The sequence below is a fragment of the Athene noctua genome, chromosome 2 (genome assembly GCF_965140245.1).
Source record: "Athene noctua chromosome 2, bAthNoc1.hap1.1, whole genome shotgun sequence".
NCBI lineage: Eukaryota > Metazoa > Chordata > Aves > Strigiformes > Strigidae > Athene > Athene noctua.
Window position 1 is genome coordinate 28,057,383 of NC_134038.1, and position 13,540 is coordinate 28,070,922.

The 13,540-nt window shown below is 39.3% G+C and overlaps 1 protein-coding gene across 1 annotated transcript in view; it reads right to left on the bottom strand.

Annotated features, from left to right (window-relative positions):
• Window positions 1–11,644: 11,644 nt before the first annotated feature.
• SLC26A7 (solute carrier family 26 member 7) overlaps window positions 11,645–13,540 on the bottom strand; it is a 70,486-nt gene continuing 68,590 nt past the window's right edge. The window contains exon 18 of the mRNA XM_074897640.1: window positions 11,645–11,680. Within this exon, the coding sequence (XP_074753741.1) occupies window positions 11,645–11,680 (36 nt within the window). The remainder of the gene's footprint in view (window positions 11,681–13,540) is intronic.

Below are 13,540 nucleotides of genomic sequence, written 5' to 3' on the forward strand. Positions count from 1 at the left end.
GATCCTTCCATGCGTATGCATGGAAATCTGCCTGCTGCCAGGGATTTTTCTCTTCTGAAAGTGTGCAGATAGGATTCCTCCTCAGTAACTGTCCTTTTCTGAATTATCAGCCCTTTAAAACTAAAGGTAAGTAATGCCAGCCCATATGGAGGAATTTTTGACATAGACTAAGCATATATGGAGAGATGTGTATATGTATATATGTACAGTATTTTAGTATTGCCTTTTATTTTGTTAACAAATACCTATTGGAAATGGTTTAGTGGGTCCTGCCTTGGGACAAGTTGACGGATAAACAGCCTCTCAGGGTTCTTCTCCCAGCCCTGTGTTTCTGGAAGCACTGCACCTTGATGTGGAGGAAACAATCTGCAGAGAGGCAGAAGGGGATGTGTTTTACAAATTGCAGCCTGGTAAGTTCTTCAGCAACATTAAACACCCATGGAGAGTTACTATAATACAAACACTAAATGAAAAATCTTTTATGGCAGTAATGACAGCAAAGTCTTTGATATATATATAAAATAGATAAAATTCCATTAATTTTCAACTTGGGACAGACGGTATATTTGAATTTACAGACGTGCCAAATGGTAATTTTGGCTTCCAATCTTTGAGATATGGCTGATCTATTATGGGTGATAACAGCATATGCTACTTTCTGAGTCAGTTTCTGTTATGTCATGAGAAGCACCACCACTAGTAATGGAAGGCATTTTCACATTAGCTGAATTACCAAATTAATTTCATAACATAAAAAATAGGTGGGCTCCAAAGATGGATTCAATATGTCAGATGGATGTCAAATTCAATATTGAGTAAATAAAACAATGAAAGCGAATCTCACATGACAAATCAACATGGCATGTAGCTTGTTCAGATTTTTTCCTTTCATGATGTCAAAAGGTTGTGTATCTTGACAACTTTCGTTAGCTGGTTATGCCTGGGAGAATTAACACAGACATTTGGCCTTTGTGGGTCTGAGTCCGAACTTGTATGTCCTGGGGAGGTAAGTAGCTGCTTGCGATGCCGTGGAGCAGCGGCGAAGAGCCGAGGAATGGGAGCATCTGAGTGCAATTTGATGGAGCAGATGTTGCATCCTGGCACTCCACAGCTGCCTCAAGGCTTTGTCTGGTGTCAGCCTTTCCTAAATGAGTTTTCATAATGAATTTATTTGTTAATTGACACATAAAAATCTATGTTAATGTAACATTAAGGACCTATCTTAAATTTACAAATGCCAGGAAACTGGAGGGGAAAGAAAAACCTGACTGCCACCAAAATTTACCTGCTGTTTTCCATGGGGAAGAAACAACTGATGCAGACACACTTTACACACCACAGAATTATACATCTTTCCTTTTATCCCTTCGGTTTTTTTTTTTTTTTTTTCTGGCACTTGATAAAGGAAATAGTATTTCAGTTGAAAAATCCTTTTTGAAAGTATGCAGGCAGAGGCAGCCCCTCCAATGCCTGGTAAAGGTTTTGGCAGTTGCTCCTGACTTTGGGGGGTGCTGCAGTATTAGAATACTTTACTTGCTTTTACCTGGCGTTGAGATTTGTGGCTCTGGTGGCACCATCATTGTCCCACCACTGACCAGGCCAAGTAGAGAGGCTTTTCCCTATTGCTTGCAGAAATATAAAGATGGTCCCCATTGAAATTTCAGTTTTTCCACCATTTTGACAGCAAAGATCTAACAAAACACAGTGGTGGCCCTCATTTCAGACATAAGCTAAAGCAGCTCATTCAATACAATGGCCCAGTTTTTTCCATGTAAAATGAGAAATCCTGAAACAACTTCCTTCTCAGGCTGATTTACCTTTAGGGAAATACTCTTCCCACTGGTGAGTGAGGATACCTTCCACCAAAGCTATACTAAGAACATTTTAAGCCTGAATTGGGCAGTCTGGGAAAAGGACAGACTCTGTTTTAGTGCTTGGAGAAGTCATACAAATAGGGAGCTCCTGGGCACCAATTCCTCTTCCCAGGACAGTTTATATATTTAATGTTAAATGCCATTATGAAGACCTGATCCCAGGAACTTCACCTTAGATTGCCAGCTCATGCCCTCTGTTGCCTTTGCCTTTGGCCTCAGTGCAGCTTGCTGACCTCTTTTCTATGCAGCAGGATAACATCCATAGAAAGGAGAAATCACAGAAGACTTAAGGCACCTTCTCAAGGGAGGAACAGAAAATGTGTGGCAGAAAATATCCAGACAGAAACAGTGATTAAATCTGGACATCTTGGCTCTCAGAATATTGTTTGAACCAGACAACATGCAAGAGGGCACAAAAAGCCTAAGCCCTTTTCCAGCTGTGTTTTGGAAAGGAAAGAGTGAGCCTTTTTCATTGTGTTCGCAGAAGAGTCGCCAGTACCTACCTTCATGAAGTCAAGGCTGGGAAATGGGGGCTATTGCATCATGGCTTTCACAACCCAGGGTGTGTTTTATATTTGAGCAATATTCACAAAAGACTGTCCAGACCCCATCTGCCTGTGTGCTTGTTTCCATACTGGATGATAGCCAGTGTTTAAGACCATGGTATTAGCTTCATCAACCTTTGCTGCCTGTCTGGAGAGGACAGAGGATTGACGCAGAGCTGGTGAGAGGCAGGGTGGCAGCCAGCACAACATGGCAGCCAGTACATGTAGCAGAAGAGCACACTTTAGTTGGCCAAAGTCGTCATGGTCCCCCAGACACAGAGATTCAGATTGTTGCGGAAGTCAGAAGGTACCTCTGCAGGTCTCTTGTCCAACCTTCATGGTCAGATCAGGGTCAGCTACAGCAGGATGTTCAGCTGGGTTTCTAATATCTTCAGGGATGGAGACTCCACGGCCTCTCTGAGCAACTTGCTCCAGTGTTTGTACACCCTCACAGTAAAAGTATGTTTGAATGGGATTTCCTGTACTTCAGTTTGTTCCTATTGCCTCTTGTCCTGTTCCTACCACCACTGAGAAGGATTTGACTCTGTCTTCTTTATTCCCCCGTCAGGTACTTATACACATGGATAAGATCCTCCTGAGCCTTGTGTTTTCCAGACTGAACAGCCCCAGGTCTATCAGCCTCTCCTCCTATTTCAGGCTTCATGGCTTCTGCTGGACTCACTTCAGTATGGCCATCTCTACTACTGGGAAGCCCAGACATGAGTACAGTAGATTTTGGTGATCTGGCAATACTCAGTTTCAGCTCTCAGACCTTACCTTGGTGTACACAGCCCAGACAGGCAGGATGTTGCCTTTCTAAGCTGAGGACCATGTGTAGAAGACAGATTCATCAGCTGTCCAAACCCACATGGGTGTCTCTCTCCCGATAAATGGTGCAATAATGCCTCTGGCTACACTAATGCCTGGTTTCCCTGTGCTATGTGGGTGGCAGTAGTCCTCTGTGTAGTGCCTGCACATCTCTGGGTGTACCCCAGTGTAGCTCTAAGGGTGTACTAAAGACATCTGTTTACTGCACCACCTGTTTTGGCACTCACCTGCATGGGCAGAGTGGCAGCACACACCAAGGCATACGGTGCCACGTCCCCAAGAAATTCTATCAATATTTTTCATACCTAACTGTTGACTAGTTCTAACTGTCCAGATACTCTAAAACTATTATCCTTGCTTTGAATTAACCTTTTGGCTGAAAGTATTTACTATTTACCTTTCCCCCCTTTGCTTAACACACTTCTAGTCCTATCCTAAATTTTCTTGGATGCATGCCATGAATGGAATTGCCCCTGCCGGCTCCTGATGAAGTATCTGAGCAGTAACATTGTTGGAGAAATGATTGCACAGTGTTTGCAAATAAGTGTCCATAACATGGAGGTGGTAATGCTCAGGATACACCTGTTCCTCCTTATGGACCACCTGTCTCTCTGAAAAGGTGTAGTCTGTGACGTTGAAAAGAGGCAGATGTGAGTTGGCTTATACATGTTCTTCATGCCTATATGGATGAAACACCTATAAATGCTGCATTTTGTCTGAAAAAGGAGCCTTATTCCAGGAAACAAAACAAAACAAAAACAAAATAAACAAACAAAAAACCAAAACCCCAACAAACTTTCTTTTATTGCTACAAAGTAATAGAAATGTTGTTAAAACCACATTAGCAGGATCAATGTCAGTGTGGGAAAAATATCCATGTGTGAGGCAAATAGAACTTACGAAGAAATGACCTCACATGCTGATCAAGGGCCTGCCAATAGCGATTGGTTCAAATTTTTATGGTCTGTCTTTCCTTCCTCCAGCTCCCCCATGCAGCCTGACATCCCAGCTGCACCCTGTGCTCTTCAGCTTTTTCATCCATGCACAATATTACACAATCTCATTCCCTTGAGATTTCTTCCTCCGTACACCCTCTTCCCACATCCTGCAGCTCACCCCAGTGCCCTTCTCCTCCCAGTTGTATGAACCACAGCCTCAGAGCCCACCAGTGTATTAGCCCTGGTCTCCAACTCTGCATCTGCACCGTCTCACATCTAGTTCAGTCAGTACTGCACCCACCAACACTTGTGCTACGCAGTCTGTATAGCAGACTATCTTCTGATAGGAGAGACAGGAAGGAGAAAGGAGCAAAGCAAACAATCCCCTGGTCTGCAGAGCGTCATGGGTCCTCTGCAGGTCACCATCTCTGTTTCATGGGATGGGGAACTGAAGAGAAGAGGCATACTGGAGACGTGAGAAATGGGGGCAACAGCGGAGCCAGGCCAGCGCTGAACCTGAGCTATGATTGGCAGATTTAAACACAATTTTACTACCGATAATAAAATTTAAATGATCACAAATTACAGATTGCAAATTTGTAATATTCCAAAACCTGTTTCAAATCTGGAAGCAACCCATGACCAAAAAAAATGCACTTTTTTTTTTTTTTTTTCTTCTCAGTTAGGATTGTTCTCATTCTTTCAAAACATGTCTTCCTTTATGGAGGTACTCTGAATTAAGAATTTGGCCGTAGGAACCAAGCTAAAACAGAAAGGAATGAAGTTCCAGGGATTTAAAAGCAGTTGCAGAGAGAGCAAGGAGAAAAAGGAACTTGAAGCAAAATGCTGAGAGTGTTTGAAATTATTAGTTTATACTGGGGTATAAAGTGACCACAGTAGAGTAGCAACTAACAATTCCAGTACTGGGACAACTAAACTCTCTTGGACAGGAAATGTCATGATGTTATTTTGAAATGTGTTTTAGGAGGACTTTATTAATACAGATGTAAACACAGCAGGTCCACAGAGGCTTTAAAATGGAAGATCAGTTATAGATGTTACAGCAAAATAATGACCACTGATACCGCAGATGAGTTGGATCCTAAGGCAGACATGATGTTCAGTGTCTGGTGCATGATGTATAGAAATAGACAGTACTCCTCAAAACTGTAGGACTAACAAAACACTGCACTTCTCCCTTTGTCATAGAGAGCATGCAGGATGGATGTGATCTGCCAATTACTTCATTCTCAAGACTGAGTTAGCAAATATCATCTTCTCCTTCCTGCTTCTTTACAGGAGAATAGAAGACAGGGATCTTGTTCCCTCCAGCTCATAGGCCCATTTACAGTCTGTCCCAGCAGTTTACAGAATGAAGAGGTTGCATGAGGAACACATGTGTATGAAAGTCAGTCAGGAATAGGGCAGGTAATCACAAGTGGAGGCGTATAAGTACTTCAAGGCGGAGATGTATGACTGCTCTTTGGGTAATAGTACTTTTAATTTCCAAAAAATCTCTCCATCCATAGACTACCAGAAATGAATTGTTGCTATAATTCGTACAGCCTGTTCAGGCTTCAGATGTGTAAAATAGCAAGTCATGTCCCAAGCAGTCAGATCACTCTGATTAAAGATCATTCACTGAGATTATAAAGCCTGGTTACCAGATCACATGGAAAATGCAACTCAGTGATGGAACAGGTCCTTTCTAGTCCTTTGTTTCTAAAATCATATACTTCTATCAGTTTACTGGTTCAGTCACCCCAGAAGTTGCAAGTGGTACAAATCTGAAGCCATTCAAGGGATATGTATCACTCTGTGACACTCCACCACTCTGCCTGTAGACTAATAACTAATTCTTAACCACCTGAATGTATTCAACACAAAAGAGCTCTTTACTGAAAAACACATTAGAAAAAAAAATAACCAAATAGCCATTTCTCTGTTTTTGCACAGAAATGCCGTGCAGCCAGAGGATTACCACTGGAGGAGTTGCTCCTCAAGTTAACATTCAAGTCACTAGTAAGAGCTGATCTTGGACTTCTATGTCCCCGTTGTGGGAATGAAAATAATGTTGCTCAGTCGTGTCACTCCAAAGTGGTTTCCTTGCTATTGTGTGAGTGTAACTGAGAGGCATAGCTCTAGAAAATAGCCTTTATCATTAAGAGTATCATTAAGAATATTTAGCTGTAGAGCATCTAGGAGTTTATGGTACTGCAAATTGTTTATTATTTTGCAAACTGCTGTAAAAAAAATGTAGAAGTTGCATAAATTTTGGTAAAGGCAAATGTTTTCATAAATCAGCAGGCTTGAAAAATTAAGCTGCTCTTTCAAGGCCAAATTTTTAAAGATATGTCAATCTCTTTTCCATTAATGCCATCACAGTTACTGGGGGGATGGGAGGGTTTACCCATAAGTTCCTCTCTACTGGAGTAAACTACAGACTGTATATAAGCAGTACCATCAGTATGCACAAATTAGATATGAGGTGCACCATCTGTAGATGCAAATGACAATTAAAAACAATGTATTCAAATGGCTGTGCATGCATAGGGGCAATACTGGAAAAATTGGCCCAAGATTTCTACATCTCTTACAGAGGTAAAAACATCTGTTAGATGCCATACTCCACTAAGAACTGTGAGGAAGTCAAACTTCTGAATGTAATGCAATTTCTCCTGTGTCATTATTAAGATTTAATACATTTTGAGGTTGGAGAAGGCAACCTATCTCATTACAGGCTGGCTAATACAGAATGTAAAATAAAAGCTGCTAAGTATTGAAATAATGAGGTCATTTTCTGCCTTCTACATGCAAATTGTCTCATATTCCAATTTATTTCCGTATAAATTTATTGTTGCATATGCTAATACACAGAATTGAAACAAGAAAAAAATAATTAAATGCATTGTAAAACATATGGAAACCTACAGAATATGTGATCTTTGCTAAAAATCCATCTTAATGATGAAAGCACCATTTAGCATCCACTCTGGAACTTCACTTCTTCATTTATTTATGAGCCACTACTCTCTGTAGACAAAGAAAGTATCTTCCAAAAATAGGAATGCCATATTTCCAAGGCATACTTATATTTTATTTTTCTAACTAGTAAATGTCAAACAGTATTCATACACAGTATTGATGCATTAATGGTTTCATTCAACAGTGAAGATACCTTTCTTATTATATTATATATTTATGATACACAGAACTGGCAAATAAATTATGTCAAAGCAGCTAAATCCAGACCTTGTGACACTTGAATCATAGAATCAGGGCAAATAACCTTTAAAAGAAAAACATATGATGAGAATTGGAAACATTTAATTTCCATAAATATGTTAACACTCTTTTCCTTATTACATATTTTATGCTTGATTTATAACTGTCATTATATTAATTTCTTAATATCAGTTTGCACTCTTTTTTTTCCTCATTGCTTGTTTTGTTTTGAATCACGTGAAACGCAAATTCTGTAAAAAGCATATGATCAGATCCCCTTTTTCATATACTCTGATTATCACATCTTAAATTTTCCAGATAACTTCATTCACATAATGTACTATCTAACAATTAGAATTAATTCCTAAGAATAACTAAAAATTCCTAAACACATCAAGCAAGTATAACACCTCTGAAAATATTGGGCCATCTCTTGAAAACAGTCTTGTATTAATGTTTTCTTATCAAGTGCAGAATACAACAAAATGTGCAAAACTAAAGCATTGATTTTAATAAGCAAGGTGTTTCATACATTTTGAGTTTAGGAATGTAAAATCTGTGCATCAAAGTATACATATAAGAATCGAAGTGAATGGTTAGATTTTCAGAATTGTTTACTACTCAGGGTAGTAAACTCGGTTTCATTAGTTGAAACCTGTTAGTAAATGAGTGACTTCCTTGAGCCTCTGCTGGACGGCGCAGTCTCTCTCTCACAGCTTCAGAAATCAGTAAGAACAGAGAGCTCCGCACTTTGCACGACTCTGCCCTTATTGCTAACACTGCACGAGCTTACGTATGCAAGCACAGTTAATAAAACTTCGCATTATTCTGAAAACTCCCTAGGGATGTTCAAGTCAATAAGGCTGGAAGGTACTAAGATGAATGTCTGCCTCAAGAGAGCACAATAACTAAAACCCTTATTCTTAATGGCTCTAATTCACCTCCATGTGGATAGTGAGACCAGGGCCTGCACTGCTGTAAGGAGACACAGACCTTGTACGGTCTTTTTCTGACAGTGTGAGTTTGGGTCAATTTGCCCTTCTCAATCAGAAGAATAAATCTATTCTATTCTATTCTATTCTATTCTATTCTATTCTATTCTAATCAAGTGAAGCTAATTGGGATGATTTGGTACAGAGTAATTCTTCCTGAGAGCCGAAGGGAAGCCAGTGGACAGTCTATACAAAGAAGCATTGAGGAAAGGGTTGAAACTGATAGTAAACTTCAAAACTTTATCTCGAAGGTTTAGAGTGCTTCCTTAAATCTTCACCAAAGAATTGAGCAGTTGTGGGTCAGTTGACTCTGCAACTGAAGCAAACACACCATCACCAGAGATTTGCAGAGAGCAACTCAGGCAAGACTCTAAGCAACTCGCAGCCCACCAGCAGAGCAACTAGCAATCTCCTGGCAGTTGGTCACTGGTGCGTAAGATCTGATGGTGTGTCATCCTGGCCATTTGAAGACAAGCAACGTGCAATCACCAGTTTTAGTAAAAGTCAATAGCTCAGAGGGGTAGTGGTGGAGAAACAGAAACTACATCAGTAGTGAAGTATTTTTCCCTCCTAGGTCAATGGTAAAAAGAAATGACCCTCCCTCACACATTAACAATGGTTTTGTAAAACAGTTCTGGTCTGACAAAGCTTAAACTCAGTACAGGTGTTTTAGAAGCAATTTAAAAGGGAGCTATCTTCAGGATCCCTTGAACACTCTGTTTTGCTGAGGAAAAACTATCCCAAGTGGTGCTGCTTGTCAGAAAGGGAGTCTAACTAACAATGTATATTCTCAGAAATAGAAAGAAATTTAGGCTAATTATATAAAGAAAAACACATTACAGGAATATTACAAATATGCCAAATCCCAGTGTTGGAATGTTAGGAAATTTCGTTATGATTAAATGTTTTAAGGAAAGTAATGTGCTTAATCCCTGATTCTGCCCTGAGAGACAATCAAGTAGCATTAAGACATTTTGAATTTGAAGTCTTACACTGACAAAACACTTTAAAACAACCGTGTCACAAGAAGGTCTATGAGCTAACAGGAGACAAATATCCATCTGAAAACAGCCATTTAGCTGCGGAAAATTTATTCATATTGAAAGCGGTGGAAATTGGAAGTAATTTTGATGAGCACTACAAAATTGTTAATTTGATGCAGAGGGTTTCATCAAGGGCTAACACTACAAAGAATTTTAAAAGTATCTGTGTTGTTCCATTTGCATTCAGAACAAAACCAAAAGTGTCCTGGTAGATGCTATCTTTGCTAAAGGCTATTTTAATCAATTTCTTTAATTAACTTCTCTGTAAATTTTCAGAAAAAACATTTAGTTATCAAAGAATAAATACTGAACTTAGTAGAAAAGATACAATTTATTTATTTATTCAGTTTGCAGTTGAGATCTTTAGCTGTGACATAAAGTTGATGCTTCTACAATTATAGTACATTGTAAGTAGTTTCTAAAGTGTTAATAAATTACTAAAACTGTTTGAGAAAATTATTAATCAAATGTTATAGGTTGTTATTGAGTCCAAGGATGTAATGAGTCATTTGCAATCAACTAGAGCATCTGAAATGAATGTGGTTGGGACAATGTACAGAACTTATTTCTCCTGTGCCTAACAAGCTTCTCACAGCTACTAATCAACCCCTCACATAGTAATTCTGAAAACAGTCTCAGAAGAATATGTACAGAACACTTCTGGTCGTCTGTAGGACAAAGTGGAGAATAACTTCAAGAGCCACCTATAACTGAAAAGGTAAAAATCTCCATGGCTCTCTCCCATTGTCTTGAAGTGGTGTGGAATCATCCATACCACAAGAAAAGCCTATCGACACCTTAACACTACTATGCAGAGGCGTGAAAGTCACTCCATGAGCCACCTCATCTATTGCAGGCAGTTGCTTTAGGCAGACAGCAAGGAGAGTCCAGACAAGCATACATATGTAACTGCTGCTGAAAACAGGCTGCTTAGTATTAGAGTTTGCCTATACACTCCAGCTGCACAACGCATCATTGCACTTCTCTCCTCTCTGTAGTTCTAAGATGGCCATTATGGCTGTGCCATATTCATTTACCTTTTAGCTTCCAAAGTTTTCTTACGTCATTGAGCAAAAATCCTACTCCCTCATCCTTTCTCATTTTTTGATTGTTTTTTGCTCAACTTCCATTTTACTCCTAGTGTTCATGTATGGCAACAAAGGCAAGAGGAAAAAAGTCATACATGTTGCCACATAACATGATACTGATATGACAGCGTAATCTGATTTCTGGCAATCCATAATTACAAGCCAAATACTCAACCTTAATTCCTCCACCCTATTTGTGTGCTTGCACACAGTACTGCACATCGGGATTGGGGCTGAAATGTGGCACACATCTCAGGTGTCTCTCCACTGACATCTCCCAGATACCATGGCTGAAGATTTCAGCACCAAATAAATCACAGCTCAAACTGGAAATGCAGACTATTCTATACTGGAAACAAGAACAAGTTTGGGGAAAATATTAACAGTTTTTCCTCTTCAATCTGAGCTAAAGAATACCTGTGGCTTTGAAAATGTAGCAAACCATAATAATAACTCATAGCAACTACTAGAGGGAAAGATAATGCAGTGAAGGTAACAAAGATACATCTGCTTCTCTGAGTACGCAATGCTCCCACTGACCTTGGTAGGCATTAAAAAGCATACAAAACCAAGTATGAAAAATGGAAGTGCATGTTAGCTGTGATATGATGCTGTTATTGCAAATGACTGTCTTGAACAGAAGAAAGGGTAACTAAAGCCATTAGAAACAGTATGCACTGGTATATAACTGCCTGCATATATCGATTATAACACACTGTTTTTAAGAATTCATAATGTCCCATTATACCATAGACAAAACTACAGATGCGTATTACAACTAATATTATAACAGAAGATATCTAAAAGAATATACCTCACTGGTAAACACAGTCAGTACCTCAGGTTTGTTTTCTAATAATTCATATCTAAATGTATATAAAAATATTATACAAAACCACTATAGAACAATTGCATGAACATTCTCTGAGTGACGGCAGCTGAAAGATTTTTTTTCTGAATGGCAGATCTGTCATTACTGAATGTAGTAAATATATATGGCATACAAAAGATCATCTATGAGGTCCCCTGGAGAATAAAGCTAAGGAGAAACCATGGTGTAGCTCATTCTGAATATGAGCAGCTGAAACTAGCCATATTCAATGGGCTGACATCACACTTCACTCTGTTCACTGAACTGGCTGTAATTCTAAATTGGGAGAAACAGAAAAAAAAAAATTATTATAATGTTTTCCTAGAATATAACGCAAAATTAGCAGATGAAGCAGTGCTAGCTTTAAAAAGCCACCGTTATAAAGACTAATAAATCAAAAAGTTATTTATGATGAGGATGAACTGCATAAAGCAACAGATGAGTTTCTGATCAACTTATCAATATAAAAATGAGAATTACATGATGTTATCCTTGGAGGATGTAGATAAGAGCTCCTTTGCATTTCAAACAGCAGCAGAGATAAAAGGAACCACAAAGCCCTCTTGCTTCAACTTTCTGCCCCTGAAAGACTGCTGTGGGCGAAGCTGAAACGTAAATTGGAAGGAATCACTTTCTATAAATCTCCAACTCCTTGTTCATATTGTTTTCTATCCTATCCCATCCTATTCTGCTATGTAAACATCCAACATTCCTACTGATTTCATCATCTTAAAAAGGCACAGGCAGACTACAGAGACAGACTCTGTTAGCCACAGTGTGGAGCTGCTATTGTGGTCACCCTGACTTTTTACTCCTGTCTATCTTATCTTCAGGTGTTAAATGCAAGGAATACAAAAAAATCAAATCACATACTTTGAATACTCTGAAGAAGCATCAGCAGCATATATACACTGTTCATAACTACATTTAAAATTTGAGTCTGCGTTCAGACTAATCCACTAAACCACTATTCAGTTTTGATTTGCCTAGCAGCTCTAGTAGAAACATGGGACCAGTTCCTAGAAAAGTGGGCTTCTGAGTGCTAACTCCTCCTTTTCACCTAGAACATTTGTCCTGGTCTGACCATGTCTCATTTCCATAAAATGGGAATGCTATTACATTAGTATCTTACAAGAATGTTAGGAAGGTTAATTAATGTCTACAAAGAATGCAGACGTTTTTATAACACAACAATCATCCTAATTCAACTAATCAGACCCAGACAAAATATACAATATCCATCCCCATTATTTTTGTTCTGCAGTTACAATTTCAGTAAATTATTTTTTGCAGGGCAACAAAATGAAAGATGTTGAAAAGCTCTGAAGGGAACATGGTTTTCTGGTCAATCCACTACGCCAACTGGGCCAACTCACCTTATCTGGAAAAATCAATGTAAAGTGATTTTGTCCATAGGCGACTCTCATTTAATTAATAAAATATAACTTAACTTAAAAAAATCCCCAAACCACAGACCGTGATGAGTTTAATGTCTCTTGGAGGAGGCTCTGAGCCAAGCTCTAGCCATTTGGAATCATGGGAAAGTACATTACTTGTAATGCATGCTCAGTTATACTGGGATTACAATGGAAAAAGCTCACATGGTTTATGAGGAAGGCCCAGGTTTACATCTTTTTAACAAGGAATGCAACAATTATTGAGCAAATAAATACATGTTCAAGTAAATGCATATTCAAGCCTCAAGCCTCAGTTTCGGAGCCAAGCCATCCTTCTGCCTCTCGCTCTCTCTTCCACCTCATGCGGTTCCTCTCCCCTCTTTCCACCAGTGAGCCAACACAGCACATTACAGTGCAGGGTAGAGACAAGCTTATTAGCTCGAAACAAACTTGCTAAGGATCCAAAATCATTTCAGTCAGAACAGTGCAGTGCTATGTGAAGTAGCTTTAAGCAGCTGAGGCTGAGGAATGGAGAAGTGTAGTTTCAGTACTGCAGAACTGTGCGTGAGTTAACTTGCCTCACTGAGAGGCTATGTTAGGTGTTTCTAGATGACATTACACTTTCCAGTGGGGCGTGCACCCAGATTAATACACCACAACACAGAGCCTTGGGATCTAGCATAGAAGACCGAAATGTTGTTAAAGGAGAGGCAGTGACGGGAAGAGATTGTTAGCAGAA